Source organism: Centroberyx affinis, unplaced genomic scaffold, assembly GCF_046629955.1.
Source record: "Centroberyx affinis isolate AG114_WGS23_722 - 3 ecotype Tasmania unplaced genomic scaffold, CSIRO-AGI_Caff_v1 ptg004479l_1, whole genome shotgun sequence".
Classification (NCBI taxonomy): domain Eukaryota; kingdom Metazoa; phylum Chordata; class Actinopteri; order Beryciformes; family Berycidae; genus Centroberyx; species Centroberyx affinis.
Genome location: NW_027282136.1, coordinates 87,874 through 105,746, shown reverse-complemented (window position 1 = coordinate 105,746; position 17,873 = coordinate 87,874). Strand labels below are relative to the sequence as shown.

Here is a 17,873-nt window from a genome sequence, read left to right as displayed (position 1 = left end):
TATCCAGGCATTACACTGGGCAATAAACTCACTTTCTCATATGCAGACTCTGATTTCTCAATGTCCAACCCCATCTCCTCTGTACTATATTGCAGCATCATTTCTCATCATATCCTGTTACACAGACTCATGTTTCTTCGCATTGTTCACTACTGCCAGTAAAAACCTACTAATCAAGACTCCAAACATACAAGACTTTGACTGACATTTGGTCACAGGTGCCGTGTCCCACTATGTAAGCAAGGCAAGTTCAATAAAAGTTTTGGCCCAAATGCCATCACTAGCCTCATTAACTTCCTGGCTATTTTTTCTTCTACAACTATGTAAAATGTCTACTTTATCCGCTATCGTGGTGAGTTGGTCTATGGGTTAATGATTGAATAAAACTAATAAAGTGCTAATCTACATGGTGTAGTCCACTTCAGTACCAGCACTACATTTGAACTTGAACTTGAACATCATGAAGGTTTTTCTCTCAGTTACTACCCTTTCGCTATACAAGGAAGGATAATATATTTAAAAACAAGAAGTGTCAGTATTTAAGATTCATGTAAAAACAGTAGATTAGAGTTAGACCAGAACAGTTAGATTCGTGGTCAAAAATATTTAACATTTGAAGCAAAAGGTAACAGAGGAAAAGAAAAATCAAACTGAAAAGCGCTCTAAGGTCTACAGACTAACTGACCTCTAGGACCCTCTGGTACAACTGCTCTTGGGTCAGTTTTTCTGTTGGCTTGGACGTGCTGGGGAGCGGGATACCAGGGGCAGAACAGGTGGAGGAAGCGGGAGCAGCAAAATCCAAAGGACCTCCAAAGGAAATCCCTGTCACAGTAGGAGGCCCATTGTGAGAGCTGGCATCTACCTGTGGCGGGGCAGCATCAGGGATAACCAGCGGTGGACCTTTCCCTGACTGAGTTTTGCTTTTCTTGGGTGTGGCAGGCCTGCTGTCCCCTGTGGCTTTTCCTGACTTCCCAGCTCCAGCTCCGGCCCCACTTCGAGGACGGTGGGTCCTGTGGAACACCTGTTCCCCCTCCACAACCAGATCCCCATCCAGAGAGGCTACCAGGCAGGCAATGGTTTTGAAGCCCAAGGAGGACAAGGTCAGGTTCTGGTGGTAGGTCTGGCTATAGACTATAGCCACCTTCTTCAGAGGAATCCCATCTGGGTGAAGCGTCATCATGTCCACTATATTTGTCAGAACCTTCTCCATCTCTAGTGATGCTATCAGGGGAAGAAGAGATCACTGTCAATGTATTAATACTGTAAAGCAAATAAAGTTTAGTCAGTGCCCTGAATAATAGGCTACCTACAGTCCATGTGGCTTAAGTACTGAGTTAAAAGGAACACACGGAACAGGATTAGGGCTGAGTATAGTGCAATAAAACACAATCCTAACCACACCCACACCTTAATGGTACAACCACAAATACTGGTAAGCAATTTTAATGTAGCTCACACCTTGGAGTCAGTAACAAGGGCGGTTATTTTTCTTCCTACTAAAGTGGGCCTATTCCCTTTTTGAATTTTCGAGCAATGGAATGTCAGTTTGATGATGCCGTTTGTTTATGTCACTTCAACCACAAAGCTGATACCACTGTATTCAAATTATTTAGCAACCAAACTATCATACTGCTCCAGTTTGGAGAAAGTATAATAGAATATATTTTCTTTGTTAGACCTTGGCACTTATAGTACAGTAACAACCATATATGTAGTTGCATAAAAACATATCAAAACACTGATTATGCTTATTAGCCAACACATTACATTACCTACATATGTGGAGGCAAATGTACAAACTACAATCAACAGCCATACTAATAAACAGAAAACACAGAGTGTATCTTACCCATTTTTTCAGATGACAGATGACAAGAATTGTAAAGTGTCTCTCTCAGAGGTTGAACTAAACTATATGAACCAGCAAACTTGCTCTGCTGTGGTTTATTAACTCCCCCTCCTCCCTCCACCCTTCTTACTGTGAACCAACCACAGCAAATTCAAAGAGAAATGAAACTGAAAGTAACTGGCTGGCATGCTCATTCCAATACATGACTGATTGTGACCAACAAGCAAACTCTCATATTCCTGGGAATAGTCCTGTCTCACAAGACAACCAAAGCAATAGAAAGAGGCCACCGTGCAGCAAACAACAACAGCTGGTTTCCAATGCAGTAAATTAGCATGCAGCCTGTCTTCTGGCCTTATCGTATGACCTAACCTATTTATTAATTTAACCAGTAAATGGCCAGTTTTCTACCCAAACTATATCTGTTCAGAAACAAGTTTTATGATATAGTCTGATGTGTGTGTGTGTCTGTCTGTGTCTAATAGATTTACAACAGCCGGAGGACCAGTAGGCTGTGTAATGGGTGGGGTGACATGGGATTGAAAATAAACAAAACTGGACTGTAAAGGCAGTTCAAAGACAAAACAGAAGGGAAAATAAAACAGAAGGGAAAACAAAACAGGTGATGTAAAGAAGGGAGGGGAGGGGTGAGGAGAGGAGAGGGGAAACAGTGGCTTTAAGTTTCACTTTCCTGATCTGCCACAGCTGATTTGCCTGAGCTGTTGCCAAGGAAAGCACGTGACCTGATGCTAGTGCCAAGTCACTGTGACGCAGTTAAAGAAAATAACCAGAGAAAATCTAACTTGTAACTAATGAAATAGGAAATCACCACAACTTCATGAACGTGAAAGCCCCTGTCTAACAGTGAAAGCAGGAACTAGGCCAGTAAATGAGTGTTGTGGGAGATGGCACATAAAGTTAGCGGCACTATAGAAGTAGGATAGGCTGTAAGAACAATTTAGTACACAACAGTGGTGGTCAATGAGACAAACAAATATTGTCTCACTTTTTCAATGATTTAATCTCATCAAAAGAGCGGCTACTGCAAAGACACCTGAAGACAGACAGGGACACAGGAGCTCACCTATGGTGCAAGCTGGCGCCTCTCTCTGCTTTCTGTTATCATCCTCCCCCTCGTGTCCCTCCATTTTCTTCCTCTTCCTATCCTCAGGAGCTCCTGGCTGTTTGCGGTCCTGCACTTTCTGACCTCTGTAGCTCATTAGCAGCAACACTTTCTTGTTGTTCACCCTCGCTAAACACACACAGTCCCCCAGGAAATCATACAGCTCCTGGAATCCCCCTAGCCCATAGTCTGCAAGGGCCAGCTGTCTACCATACAGATGCTTGTAATGGGTGCCCAGCTTCGCCACCTCCACACCTCTGGGTGCACTGGCAAGCATGGTCAGTAACTCTCCACTCAATCTCTCAAGATGGATTTCTGGTGATGAAGTAAACAGATTCTGCCTTGGCATAACACAATGCTGAATGTTCTACTTCTTCTAACATTGCTCAGGTATGAAAGATGTTGGTGCACTACAAACACTTGTGTTCATTTTAGGAACACTTGTGTTCATTTTAGGAAAAATCCACACTAAAACTCTTTAACACTATTAAAAACAATTTCTCCACTGACAGTAGCCTCAATATACCAGAATGTAATATGTTGCATTTTGAGTAAGGGATGAGTCTGCAATCACAGACACGCACCAATGCTCATGAACTAGTTGCTAGCTAGTTGTATTTATATGCCCACCTTTGATTGGATGCAACAAGTTCATGTCCATTCTCTGGGGGTTGTTGAAAGTAGTAGTAGACGAGGCAGGTTGAGGGAAAGTGGGTACACCAAAAAAGTAAACTACAACATTTAATCACAAAATAACTCTTTGAATGCACTGAACATCACAGATTGATGATATATAACAGTGTAAGAGTATCTGAGGGTGGATTTTTCCTTTAAGCTTTGCACTTGCTGAGACCAACAGAGAGCTAGATATGAGGCATTTGACAAACACTGACAGCATATCATTTCTCTCCTCACCTTTACTGCTGTTGTTTACAGCGTGGAGACGCCCCCCTGCTACTGATGATGCGGGAGAGGATGCACGAGCACACAATGATGAAGACGATGGTGTAGCTGACATTTGAGGAGTGACAGGCCACATAGTTAACCCACTTGAGAAGCAGCGTAATTGATCAGTCACACTCCTCAGCAATGTGCCCAGAGGTTCCGGCCTATAATGGGACAAGCAAACTTGATTTATAGAAAGGGGGAGGGGTTAACGTAACTAGCGCCAGAGTGATGGTCAACATGTGCTTAACAGAGAGGGAAAAGCACTATCTTATAACAGAGATGACAGGGACAATAATACAAGGATGGCATACATGTTTTGGCAGGGAGAGGGCCATTATAACAAACTTAATACAGTTTCAAGTAACGTTACAGTTACAAGTAAAACGTCACACTGGCATAATGTTAACTTAGTCTTGCAAACGTGCAAATGCTCGGGACGTTGCTCTCTGCAAAGTATTTTCTAACTCAAGCTAGCTACGTTAAGTTACTTGCTCCCAATACTCCACAGTTAGCTAGCGCTAACTAGCTGGTTAAGGATGGTTGGCCAACTTCCCAGCTACCTGTTGTGTAGCCAGCCAATTCCTTTTGTTTGTTGCCGTTTTCTTGCCTGTGTCTTTCACTTCATTTGTCATCCTGAAGTCTCTGTGCCCACGGGGGAGAGGGATGGGAACCATGCCCGCTAACTTTAGCTAGCTGAGTTGCTATGCTAGCTAGCAATTTGACGTCTCTTTCATCAGCAGTATCCTGATATGACCGTTAATAACCAACTTGGCTAATGTCACATTCTTGATATGTCTGAATCTTGACAGGTTGAGTGTCTTGTGGTCAAGTACAAGGCGAGACTACAAAGGTGTCGGCTAACAACTGTAACCCTAGTAACGCTAGCTACCTAACATTATGATGCATTCTGGTCCAACGAGAAAGTTGGGAGATACGAACTTCCTACTTGAAAATACCATTCACCTCAGATTTCAGGTGGTAAATAATACTAGAAAATCTCGTTCACCTCAGCATTCAAGTGGTAAATACTATTTGGGAATTCTGGGTTTGGCGATATACCGCTATTTCTCCGACTTCTTGAATCCAGACGTCCCCAACAAGGAGATTTGTAGTCCAGTGTAGGGGATGATATATTCATTCAACAATCAAAATAAACGCTTTTCACCAGATAGGTCATTTTGTGATTACAGCTATTAAATTGCCAGAGCATGACACAGCTACCTGCTGACCGTGGTTGACATTACAATCTGTTTTCCTATAAAAACATGAACTCAAATGTATCACAGATGTATTAATTGTATGTTTATTATGTGTGAAACAGCTGATTGGGAGAAATCAAATATACATAAATCTTCAATCATGGCATTTGACAAGCGTCAGACAAAGTTAAAACGCGAGAACACGGATGTGTCAAGGCGTTCAGACGGGTTTTCCCATAGGTCTTGAATGCAGCATCGCTCTGTTTTCAAGTGACATCATGTATTTACAGAGCAGTTAGAAAGTGATACGGCGACACCTAGAGGGCAAATTTACCGTTCCTCCTTTACCAGTGAAGGCCAGCTACTCTATTACTGTAATAACCATTACCAAAACAGACAGAATGAATAAAGCAGGGGCCTGTCACACGAAGCCAGCAGTTAGAGAGCTAACTTTGGTCTTAATCCGTCTTTTCAGTCTCACGAAGGTGATTCCAGACAGTGATTCATTAAATAGACTGCAGTGCACTCATATTCCATCACCACAGCCCTGGGCAACATGAGGTCGATCTTTTCACAGCCTCAATGTGACACAATATTGCATCAGTGAGAAGAATAAACTTTTACAATTTACTATATTTTGAAAATATCAGAAGCACATGTTTACATAATCCCACAATAATTTATAGTTTATTTTTTATTGCTTGATTATTTTATTATTTTCTAACATTTTTATTGCTCCTTTTTGTGTGCTTAAATATTATATTTCCTTTTCCCCAATGAATTATATTACTTTTGCAGCTGCAATGACCTAATTTCCCCACAGGAATCAATATTTTCATTTTATCTCATAAAGGAGGGGTATCCTAGGATGTGGCAATTCTTTGTAGCCTCTGGTGATTTTGGTACTTGGGGGTGTTTAGTAATAACAGTAAAAAAATCTTTATCGTGCTATTTCCCATAGTTTATATAGTCACCAACTATATAAACATTCAGGGGCCCGTTGCATAAAGCGCGCTAAGAAAAGTAGGGATTAAAGTCCAAAACCTGACTTGAATGAACTTAACAAATCAGTCGGGGCTAAAGCGGTTCCATAAAGGTCAATTCAGGTTCACGCAATCAGACTAAGGGTGCATTCCATTTGGTAACGATTTCTCCTCGTCTCCTCGCCTCGCGTCTCTTCCTCGACTCCTCGGTCAAAGGTCACGGAGGAAACGAGGAGAAGATGCGAGGAGGCGAGTGAACCTGGCTTGTCAATTGGAGCATCCTCACACCGCCATATTGAACTGACGTGTGAAGCGTTGCGTTGAGGCTCCTCCCGCGCAGGATGACAGCTGTCTAAATTATTCTAAGGCTCATGTTTTATCCACATAAAAACGTTTAACAAAGTTCAGATTAATGTTTAATTCATCTAAATTATGCCAGCCTCTAGTGAGCCTTGTCTACCTCATGAAGGTAGAACACTTCAAAAGAATCCCTAATGCCTAAAAAGCGTTTCTGTTTCTGTTTTTATTCAGTTTTTTTGTTATTCTGTCTGCTGTATGCTACATTTTAATTTTGTGAAGCACTTTGCAGCACTGATAAGAAGGTGCTATACAAATTGTCCAACTTTTATCCTTTATGCGACTTGGATTAGACAACGATCATGTGGGCTGTTTGACACTTACTGGCAATGAACCAAAGTGCTTTCTTTTTATTCCTAAATAAATAAATACAATTCCCAAATAACCATAGATCTAGCTGTAAGAGCAAAATGTGCGATTTAAAACAAGGAAATGCTGTTAATGTTTAGTAAGAATTTATTCTCCAGAAAAGAAATTCCATGGCAACACACACAAACACAATTCATAAGCATGATGAACACTGAATGAGAGACACATCAAACAAACGCAGCAAACCAGCTGGTGATCCAGAGAAGACACAGAAGTGATTCCAGCAGTGATTCCGGCCTTTATGATGAAAATATGTCCTGTCATGGCAACGGTCATTGCCAAGGTTATGAATATGGTGAGAATGGAAACAGAGGTAGGCTACGCCTAAAAGGCAGAGAATTTTTTTTTTTTTTTTTACATTAAAAAAAATAAATTAAATTGTCTCTAATGTAGTTGAAAATCGCTCCGTCTGCTGCTCAGCCCGTGCGTCCTCGGTCACTTCCCGGAGAAACCCCAGCAGCGCTCCCTCTCCTCTTCGCCTCTTGGCTGGCGGGGGAACCGAGGAAGCCGCGGAGGTCACACATGGGAGCGGGCAGCAGCATCTGATGGCTCCGGTTGCTCATCAGGGGGACTGGGATCGGGGCTGGATCGGGGCTGGATGGGGAGCGCACGGCTGACTCCGGCTGCTGGTCCACACGAGTCTATTAAAGCAGGAGGGAGCGCCGATGGCCTCCCGCCGGTAGTCTCATGCATGAGGGAAAACCGGGGCCAGCTGCAGCCGTTTGCTCCCCATCCTCAGACCCAGAGCCCGGTGCTGCTGACTTGAGGTCCTATTAGAAAGAGACGCGCATGGTAAAAGAGTCGCATGTGTGCATTTATAGGCTATTTCTATATGTCCTAATGAACGGATTTCATTCAGGCTTATTAGATCATGGAATGTCATTCATATTAATGATAAATAACTATAAAATAAAATTCACGTTACTTGCCCCCACTCACCCTCTCTATGCTCTGGAGGATCAGCTGACGCGTCTCCTCTGTCCCTATAATCACATTCAAGCCTTAAGATCATTTCCTGATGCCTATTTGGGAAAAGTTTGACATCCTACAACTACAACAGATCTGTCAGTATATGAACCTTTAAGTATAACCCTTCATTAACAAATGTCCGGCTAACATTTAAAACCTCTGCTATTTCTGTTTGAAGAATATATAACAAGTTGGGGCTACTTACACCTGTGGATTTTTTTTTCTGCCAATGTCCGCACGTTTTCTGATGGTATGGAGGCGGGCTTATATCCGCACGTGCCAATGGTTAATTGCCTTCACTCATTATTTCCGCATCGAGGATACACCTGAGTATCCTCCGACCACGCCTTATTGGAGGACGGAGGCGAGGAGACTTGAAGGATCCTTCATGCATCTTTTAACCAATTGGAACATCCTTAATGATGGCGGCTCATTTTTGGATGCCGAGTCACCGAGGAGACGAGGCCGCGAGGACGGAGGAGAGGATGCATTTTGGCCAAATGGAATGTACCCTAAATCGAGACAGGTTCAAGTAGTCAGGATAATTGCGTGTGCACGCCATTCTTAAGCAGCCCGAGAGGTCGAACATGGATCACATGGCAAAAAGCAATGGGAAAGAGAGAGCGGCGATGTTCACGGCCACCGAGCAGCGCTTATTAGTAGAAATACGGTATATGAAGGAATGAAATAACCAAAAAATGTAATGCAGCTGCCATAAACAAAACAAGAGAGAAAGCCTGGCAAGAAATTGCTGATCGATTGATTGCGTAAGTAGCAACTAAGTTAAAATGTAATAAAATATTTTGATACAAACAAAATTAAATCTTGGGCACTGTCGTGCCAAAAAGCGATTGTCCGCTAAAAAGTGATTGCCGTCCGTGGGAGCGCGCGCAGCCTGTTAAAGCTGTATCGCCCAGTTTATATAGCCTACGTCTACAGCTGCTTTTATCTGGATCAAACAGTCATAACGTGCAAATACACATAAGTTTATGTCCGTGGTAATAGCAAAGGTATGTCTTTGTGAAACTTTAACGTCTCTTGTAACCGAATAATCACAATTGTGGCCAAAGAAGTGTTTGCAGTTTATAGCGTAATCAGGCATGGCATTTACATGATTATAGGCAATACTATAGTATTGTTTCCGATGTTTATATGTGTTTGGTATGTCTAATATCCTTGTTTAGGCCTATATTTGGAAACTAGCTTATAATAAACATGATTTATGGATGGGTTATATATAAAATAAAGAAATGATCTCTTTTGCAATTATCCTTATGACTCTGCATTATTTTACCTGCTCTGTGCCCTAGATTATAACCAATCCAGTCCTTTTTACCAGTTTAAATATCTTTAAAGCTGCAATAGGCCTACAACCCATAAAAGGCAGTTTTCCGCTGCCAAAAAGTGATTGCAGCTCCTACCTTGAGACTTAAAGGTTGTTTCTGCCTCAAAATGACTTGATTTCATTCATGAGGGTTATATTTTAAAGATTATAACCCACCCAGTCCTTTTTACCTGTTGAAATACCTTTGAAGGGCCAATACAACCAGTAACATGCAGTTTTCCACCAAAAAGTGATTGCAGCTCCTACCTTGTTAACCAAAGTTATGGTTTCTGCTAATAGGGATCATGACGGAAAACATGGTATTTGGGCCCAGGGTTCAAAATACAGAACTATTAACATGAGTGCAGAGCAAAGGCATATTGTCCCTGTTTACCATTACCGGACACACTGCTGTCACTGTAGTTAAGGACAATTAAGCTTATTGAAATTAGAGCCATGAGAGTCTGTGCAGCATGGTATAGTTGAATGGCTTCAGTTCAAGACTTTAATCCCATACAAATTTGTATTTGACATCTTTCATTTTGTCTTTGTAAACAGCATCAAAGTATTCTGCTTCTGCCACTGTTAATTGGTTTTTCCAGTCTCCAGCAATACCTGAAAAATAACATACAATAAGTGGAACCATTATGTAGTGAAAAAAACAGTATGTAAATTGTTTCCTTGATTTGAATATGGTTTTGCTCATTAAAATGTGCTTGCTACAGTAGTATGTGTAGTATTACATGTATAACAGTATGGAATAGGCAAAGATTCCCAGGTAATTCCTAGTTAGTGTATTGGGCTGACACATAAGATCACAGCTCATCACGGCTGTAGACCACAGCCATTAACAAATGAACCATAAATATGTATGTAATACTGAGGCACACCTTTCCTGAGAAACTCCGACTTGCTCTGGTCCATGAATTCAGAAGGGACCATAGAGTAGTTGGACATCTTGTTCTGCTTCATGTTCTTGAACACACATCGGTCTGCTATCTTCTCTACCGTCTCAGAGTTCAGAGGTTTCTCCAGGAACTGGGCCATTCTGGCCACAGAGTCCTTCAGGTCCTGTAACAGAGCAACACAGCACATCTCAGCTTCTTACAATAGCACTGGTATTAAGGTTGTATATTCTTGTGATGTCAGAATTGAGGAATATAGTTGGAATATAGTTGAAAACCTCACCATGATCATTTCTTCATAGGAGATGTACATTGTGTGCTCTTTGTCTGGAGCATTCAGCCAGCCTTTTACATGATCAAACCATGAGCCAAACATAACTGGAGGGGAGAAAAACACAAGCATTCCATTATAATGAGTGAATGAGGAACTTCTTTCCTCATCAACTACCAATGGTACTTTCATAGCAGTAAACAGTGTGGCCTTTGAGCATTGCCCAAGCTAGATCTTGATTGCAGCTCTGTGACCCCAGCTGTCTGTAAAATACAATTCAATTGAAGCTTATTGTAGATAGACATATTAAATAAGAACCGTACCTTTTCCGTTGAGGAACTTGTGAAGGAACTCGTTCTGTGTGCCTGGGTTGACCACGAAGGAGGCCATCCTATAGAAGTGAAAGGAAGACGTAAACACATCTCTGGGGTTCCTCATGACATAAATGACCTGAAATGGAGAAATCACATCCGTTAATCATTTAGCCATGCAATTGCTGAGGAAAAGCGGACTCTGCTTGGGTTCAGAGTGTCCAAGAGTATAGCTTCTTTAAGTACATATGTATGGGTCACATATTATGCACTTATTTATCTTTTTTACTGCCACAGTCCTGGCATTAATTGTGCATCACACAAAATGTACAGCAGATTATACCTTTGGCTTGGCTTTGAAGAAGGACAGTGGCATCATGCTATAGTGGAAGTGTGTGGCAAAAATGCGTGGAGACGGCCTCTGCTCCAGTTTAAGAATGCTGGCCCGGTGCTCCTCCAGCCAGGGGACCCGGTCCCAGTTGGGAACAGTCTCAACTGAGGCTGGATCTCCTCCACTCTGGATCAGAGGAACAATCTCCTGCATCCATGTCGTACCTGAAAGCAGGACCCAAGAGGTCAGATTTGAAACTTGCCTTGGAATCTGTCAATCTGTACAATCCAGTATATTATAAAATCATTATGCCTGTAATCTGTAGGTAGATTTAAGACTAACCTCTGCATTGCATAACACATATTTCTCAGATTAATCTGCTCAACTGTTGATCAATTTCAACATACTGCCTACACGTAGATACATGCTGTCATGATTTGACATGCTGTATTCAGCAGTATTTGTCTTAAGCTGTAAGCCTTGTATTTTAGTAATTGGAGAAAAGTTCATAAAAGGAGTGAAAGCAATGTAAATAACCACAATAAATGTGTTTATTTATCTCGGCTATTTTACAAAGGATTAAAGTCCAACAATAATATGCTGTGTCTTAGTTTCTATCTTTAAACAACTACAGATTGCTGTCCATCTGAGAATGGCACACTGCTTACCTGACTTGGGGTAAGTCACAATGACAATGTCATCTGGACGAAAAGAAAACTCCTCGTAGTATTTCAGGCTCTGTGCAGGGTGTAGATGCACAGGGAGATAGACGCCCTTGTACACGGTGTATAACTCTGCCTCTGTCATCGTTCAAAGCAGCACAAAAATGTGGCAACGGGTAACTCAGCAGTTGGCGTAGCTCAGACACAGGCAGCTCCCTGTTGAACTGTTTGGACTGTTGTATCACAGATGCATGTCATATAAACTCCTCTCTTGCTCTATTTCTCTCACTTCCGGTCTCTCTCTCTCTCTCCTGCTATCTAGGAAAAGATTTTGTAATGACAGAGATTTTAGATGCGCTACACTCCTATACTCCTAGACCTGTACTTTAACAACACACTAACATTTAAGCCCAAGGGGTTTAAGAAAAAACATGCCAAGCTCTTAAATTCCACTGTACTGTAAAACTGACATTTGTAGACTTGCCAGACTTAAGTTCAAAAGACAGCGGCGTTCAAAGGTAGAACTGGAGGGTGAAATAGATGTTCAACAATTTGCTATGCATGACATTGAGAATGATATTTTTTGACTCAGCTGATGTACTTGAGAGTAAGTCCCCAGATAATTGTGAACAAATAAGGGCAAAAGCCAATATTCTTATCACAAACACAGATGGCACAGGTGAAAACAATTACTACAGAGAAAGTAGTTTAAACAAACTGTTTTCTAATTTCCTCCCGACCATTCCAATATGGTCAGAGCTTCTGGCAGCTGATTTGCATAGATTTTCTCATAAGTGTCCTTAAAAAACAAACTAGAATATGAAAAGCACAGCTATTAGTTTTATTTATTGTATTTATCTGAGAAAAACATTTCACCCATTATATTTAATCTATATACACTGTTGGGGCCTCATCTATAAACGTTGCGTACATACAAAAAGGTTGCGTAAGCCGGTTTTCACGCACGTCGGGATGCATAAAAATAAACGTGAGAATATGCGTGCTGTCCCGCAAACTTTAGACCATGCGTACGCACATTTTTCTGCCGTTGTCAGTTAGCAACACCAAACTACAAAGTAGTGAAACTCTCCAAAAATTAATTTTCAAATTTCAAAATGACATTTTCAGTCAGTTCACTACTCTGTCTATGAAGTGGTCTGTGAAAAACAGAATTATTTCCGCTGATGCATCATAATAGTTTGGTTATTTATGTGGATAATGTTTAACATTAGAAAGGGCAAAGCACATCTATCATTGTTATTTTCAATTTTAAGTTCCTCCAATGCTGAAAATGCATTTTCCTAAATATGAAGGCTAACTGTATTGTAATTCTAAAAAAGCCACTTGGGAACTAGATACAGGTGCTTTTTGCAATTTGCATAAAAACCCTCTATGTGTGAATGTGCATCTCTCTCTCCTCCGGCTTGCGACTGACCAATTGAGACAATGGAAAACCTAGTGAAACTAATTTCCCACAGATGACTGCAGGCCCTGCTCACTATGCCAAAACCAAGGTCACCACTAAACCGGACAGTTTTCTTTGTTTATGTGACATGGACATGTTAAAGCACATCAGGACTGTACAGGCGCACAGAGATCCATGGCAGAGATCCATAGCACACAGGAGGCAAGGCGCACAGATCCGTCTCTCCTGGGAACAAAACACTGTCAGGTTGACAAATGCACTCAGAATAAGTCCCGGGATAACTGTGTGATGTCCAAACTACTTGTTTGTAGTACCTGCTCACACAAACCACCAAAGCTGTGCGCTGACTGTGGGACTGAACGGTAAGAAAGGAAAGGCAACCCGTGCGTAAAAGTAAAAAAAATAGTGTCGAAAAAAAAATGGCACAAATGGAAAAACACATTGTCCATATTTGGAGCGACAGTTCAATTGTGCAATTTTACCTTTACTTACAAAGACACTGCGTGCGTAAAAGCACATTGGAAATATTTGGGGAGGGGAGCACTGTGCACATCGCCATTGATTTTGACAAGAAAGGGACAAGATTTGCATAGTTAATTCTGGGAGGAGACAAGGCGGTGTGAGAGGCTTGTGCATGTGCGCTCAATTTCACGTTGATTGGGATGTATAAAGGATTTATTTCTCTGTGTACGTACTTTTCAAGTTTTGTGAGTACACCATCTTTCAGTATGAAATCTACGCAGACTTTTATACACGAGGCCCCAGGTCTTTTCCTGCAAATACAATTTGTCCCCCCCTACAGCCAGTAGGAGTAGCCATAGTGACTACACAGTACACTGATAGTGTGCAAGGTCATGGAAAAAAAACAACCTGCCTGCTGTCTCCCGCCGCACACTGGGATAGCTCGCTAGCAACAAAATTGTCGACAAAATGTTACTTTCTACATTAAAAAAGAGAAAAATAGACAGTTTATCAGTGAGTACTGACAAGTACTTGTTTGTGCCAGTTAGTACAAAGCCTGTGTGCTTATTGTGCAGTGAAACGGTTTCTGTGATTAAGGCAATTCAAGACAATACACTCAAACTTTGACAGGACTTTTCCTTTTGGCTCTGATGCATGCTAATAATTTTCCACAAGATTGTTTAAGTACAAGATGTTTATTGTTTTTGCTCCTGCTATGGCGGGCAGAGTACAGGGCCTAGCTGCCCGGCTGGCACGCTGTGGCCTTTGGTCTAGTTCTAGTTTGCAGCACTGACTGTTTCACCAGTTATTGACAGATATGCCTGCTGAATGATTTACGTATCCATAATGACATTAGGTGCTTAGCAAAGGAAATGCCTTACAAAGGTTTCGTGAATTTGGGGACAAGGTTTTGACATTACTCCATAATAGTCAACAGAAAAAAGCGGACACATTTCTGTCCCTGATGATGAATGATGCGTTGACGGCCGAGTTTTGTTTTCTGAGTGACAAATTTCATCATTTGAATCAACCTAATAAGGAACTATAGGGCAGGAATAAAACTGTTGCCCAGATTATGGAAAAACGCCACATTTCAAATTAGACTGACCCTTTTGTCTGCTGATCAGCGTCAAGGGAAAATGCTTCACTTCCCTACATTGCATAGTTTCACCCACTCCTCCTCATCTGCACCAATAACTGGAGATGACAGCCTTTTTTTTGGCCTCCCGATTTGATGACTTCAGTATCCCTACTGAGGTAACGAGATGTGTAAAGGACCCTTTCTCTGTCGATGTTGCTGGACAGTTTGCAATGACAGCAAAGCAGCTGATTTCATCACTGGATGAGGCCTTATCTGTTTCTGCTCACTTCTCTCTGTCGCTAATAGCAGAGCCATGAATCCTAATCATACCTGTATTACCAGTTGTTGCTGTACATGGTTTTATCTTGTGACTAGAGTGTTGCTGACAATTAAAATACATAATCCAGGGGCCTGTCTCACAAATCAAGTTTAGTGACTTTGTGAGCTAACTTTGGGCTTAACCCTGGCTTTTCAGTCTCACAAAGGTGGTTCACTTTTAACGGGGGTAGCGAACCTGCTGCGGAGCAGGTTCAGTTCAGGTTATCGGATCAGAACGTATAAAAGGCCTGTCTCCTCACCAATCAGTCATTCCTCATATTTCTTCATCACCACAGCCCTGGGTAACATGAGGTCGACTGTGACTATGAAATCTTTTCACAGCTTCAATGTGACACAATATTGTATCAATGAAGAATGAACAGTGTCTTAATGAAGGACAGTGATAAAAATGTACGCATGTACCCCATCTGCATTTTTCCTCCAGCAATCCTCTCTAGCCTTGGCAGCAGCAACACTGTCTCCTTTCACTGCTATAATGTTTTTGTATTGCTCATATTTATTCATTACAGTTTGTTCTTGAGAGAAGGACACAGATGTTATCCATTTCTCTTGCCTGATGAAGGTCTCAGAACCGAAATGTGCCTATTTTTCAAATAAGTGTTTGAATTGCAAGAATAGACAGCGTGCGGGAGTCTCTTCGTTCTGCCGGCTTCCCAGTCCTCTCCTACGCACCCGTCTCCCGGTATAGGTGTGTGAAGAACCTAGTTTCCTCTGTCCATTTCTTTCCCATACCCACTTTTATAATTATAAATATAATAATACTACATGTTGAAAGTGTCGGCAGCATATGTTTACATAATCCCCCATATTTTTATTGTTTGATTATTTTATTATTTTCTACAATTGTTTCTTCTCTAGTTGTGTGCTTGCTTATATGATATTTCCTCTCCCCCACTGAATCATATTACGTTTGCCACTGCAACAACCTAATTTCCCCATGGGAATCAATAGTTTCATCTTATCTCATAGCTGCTCTTGATCTGTCCATGTTGCATGTGAGAAACTTGTGTGTGTGACTTAATTTCCGCAGGGTTTGCACAAGGCCCTTAAAGTGCTTAAAGTACTTATGCAATATTTAGCTTGCTTAAATTTAAGTACTGCAGTACCTGGAAAATTAACCTTTTATGACTGAAGTCCTTAAAAAGTCCTTAAATTTGAAAACAATCATTATTCTACTGTCATCCCCCCTATATTGTCAGAAACATAAGGCTTTCAAGTTTATTTTTCTTTCTTTAAAGTACACAGTGAGACACGAGGATGCTCTCGGCACCTCTAGGGTGGACTTGGGGTTTTCAACAGTCAGGGCTCTGAAACGAGTAATGGGCAAGGTCGGTGAGTTAAGGGTTTTAGAGGTTAAATAGAAAAAACAGCCACAGAGGCTGAGACCGCCACCAAAGTAAGGGAATATATGGTGCGATTTAATAGCTTGAAAGTACTAAATCAAATTCAAATGGGAACAAATTCTTCATTATGCCAGGGACTATTTTTGCTGCTACGGAACTACTTTCCTGAGATCGTCAACGTGTTTACGGTCGGCTTATTAAGTTGTTTGAGGAAAAAGTCGGCTGGCCGACGTGTTTTTAATCGTTTTTTTAATACAATGGAGTTCTATGTCTGCTGAGACATGGCTGTATTGGGCATCGGCTACATGGACACAAGACTTGTTAGCAAAACAAATTCATTGCTGATTTTGTTATCTTCATAGGATTTTTTGACGGTAATAAATGCATTAAAAAACAGCAGCCTTATCCTTTAATCCCATGGCCTTGTACCAACTGACACCATTCTGGTTACCTTGGATGTTGAAGCATTGTGTACCAATGTGCCACATGAGGGCGGCATACAGGCGTTGAAGTCCTTCCTTAAAGCTTGCCCCCCCAATTCTAAACCTTCCAATTTCTGTATTCTTTCTTTGGCTGAGCTAGTTCTGACCTATAACTATTTTATGTTCATGAGGCTCCAATGACTGATGACTTCAAAATCATTGAGAGATTGAGGCTGCTTCAACACTCCCCCAATGGTTTTGACGATGACTACCACCTGGAGGCAGTTGGAAAGAGATAACTTCTATGCTCCCCCAGGTGACTCATCTGGATTTGTGGCTGACTGCTGCTCACCCTGTGGATCCACTCTGGGCTGCCTTGATGAGTGGGAGCCAATGGTCAAATCCCACTTTGACTTGGAGAAGGAGGGATTTGGTGAGGAGCTCCTCTACGCTTCATCACATCTCTCTAGATTTGTAGTTGACTGCTCCCCACAGCATGGGCCAACTCTGGACCTGTAGCCTAAAGCAGTGAAAGTGTAATGGAATTAGTAAATATACTGTATGTTGACCATTAACACTTTCTATACCTCTATTACTAACAGTATAATCAATATTTATTCTAAATGTGGCTGTTTTCTTTACTGAGTCCATTTTGCTTTTAATGTACCACTTGTTTTCTGTAAAAAAACAAAACAGACAAAAACACATGCAACACATTAAAGTTTAGCAGGAAATCACATACGTCCATCTAGTAATCGATGTTAGGAGAGGAGACCCTAGACCAGCTGTTTGGTGACATTTCTGTAACAATATAGCATACACAAAAAAATATGGAACTTCAACACACAGTGACAGTTAATTGAACATACAAGAGCTTTATTGAATGTAATATACAGTATGTTGAGATTAAATATCAATTATGTCAATTTTATAATATAAAATTTAAAATAAAAACCTTCATAATCCCTTTATAAAACAATATCGGTTCTAAATACTTACTCCATAACTACAGGGAACAAGCACCGATAACATTTGTTTTGTCCCCCCTACTTACGTTATTGTACCCTGTAATTATTTTTCAAATATGCAGTAATTACAAAAATAGTTACACCATAACTACCTTATAAATCTCTAATAATTACAAAATTGTTACCACTTAATTCCTGGACATCTTGTTTTGTTGCCCTGTAGCTACAGCA

The 17,873-nt window shown here is 41.2% G+C and overlaps 2 protein-coding genes across 4 annotated transcripts in view; both read right to left on the bottom strand.

Moving 5' to 3' along the window:
- LOC139665178 (uncharacterized) overlaps window positions 1-4,003 on the bottom strand; it is a 37,193-nt gene extending 33,190 nt beyond the window's left edge. For 2 of the 3 annotated variants that reach the window (XM_071544160.1, XM_071544161.1), the window contains exons 1-2: window positions 3,888-4,003; window positions 686-1,221 (exon numbers count right to left, since the gene is read on the bottom strand). In XM_071544160.1, coding sequence (XP_071400261.1) covers window positions 686-1,221; window positions 3,888-3,990 — 639 coding nt within the window. In that variant the 5' untranslated portion in view covers window positions 3,991-4,003. Of the gene's footprint in view, window positions 1-685; window positions 1,222-1,849; window positions 1,896-3,887 lie in introns of those variants that run through there. The other variant, XM_071544162.1, reaches the window with a different exon arrangement.
- A 5,578-nt stretch (window positions 4,004-9,581) lies between these two features.
- LOC139665179 (sulfotransferase 2B1-like) lies at window positions 9,582-11,829 on the bottom strand. The gene is made up of 6 exons (XM_071544163.1): window positions 11,608-11,829; window positions 10,952-11,163; window positions 10,621-10,747; window positions 10,310-10,404; window positions 10,012-10,192; window positions 9,582-9,736 (listed from the first exon to the last, which is right to left on the bottom strand). Exons 1-6 carry the CDS (start codon window positions 11,744-11,746, stop codon window positions 9,627-9,629), a joined length of 864 nt encoding a protein of 287 aa, XP_071400264.1. The 5' UTR covers window positions 11,747-11,829; the 3' UTR covers window positions 9,582-9,626.
- Between the last annotated feature and the right edge of the window lie 6,044 nt (window positions 11,830-17,873).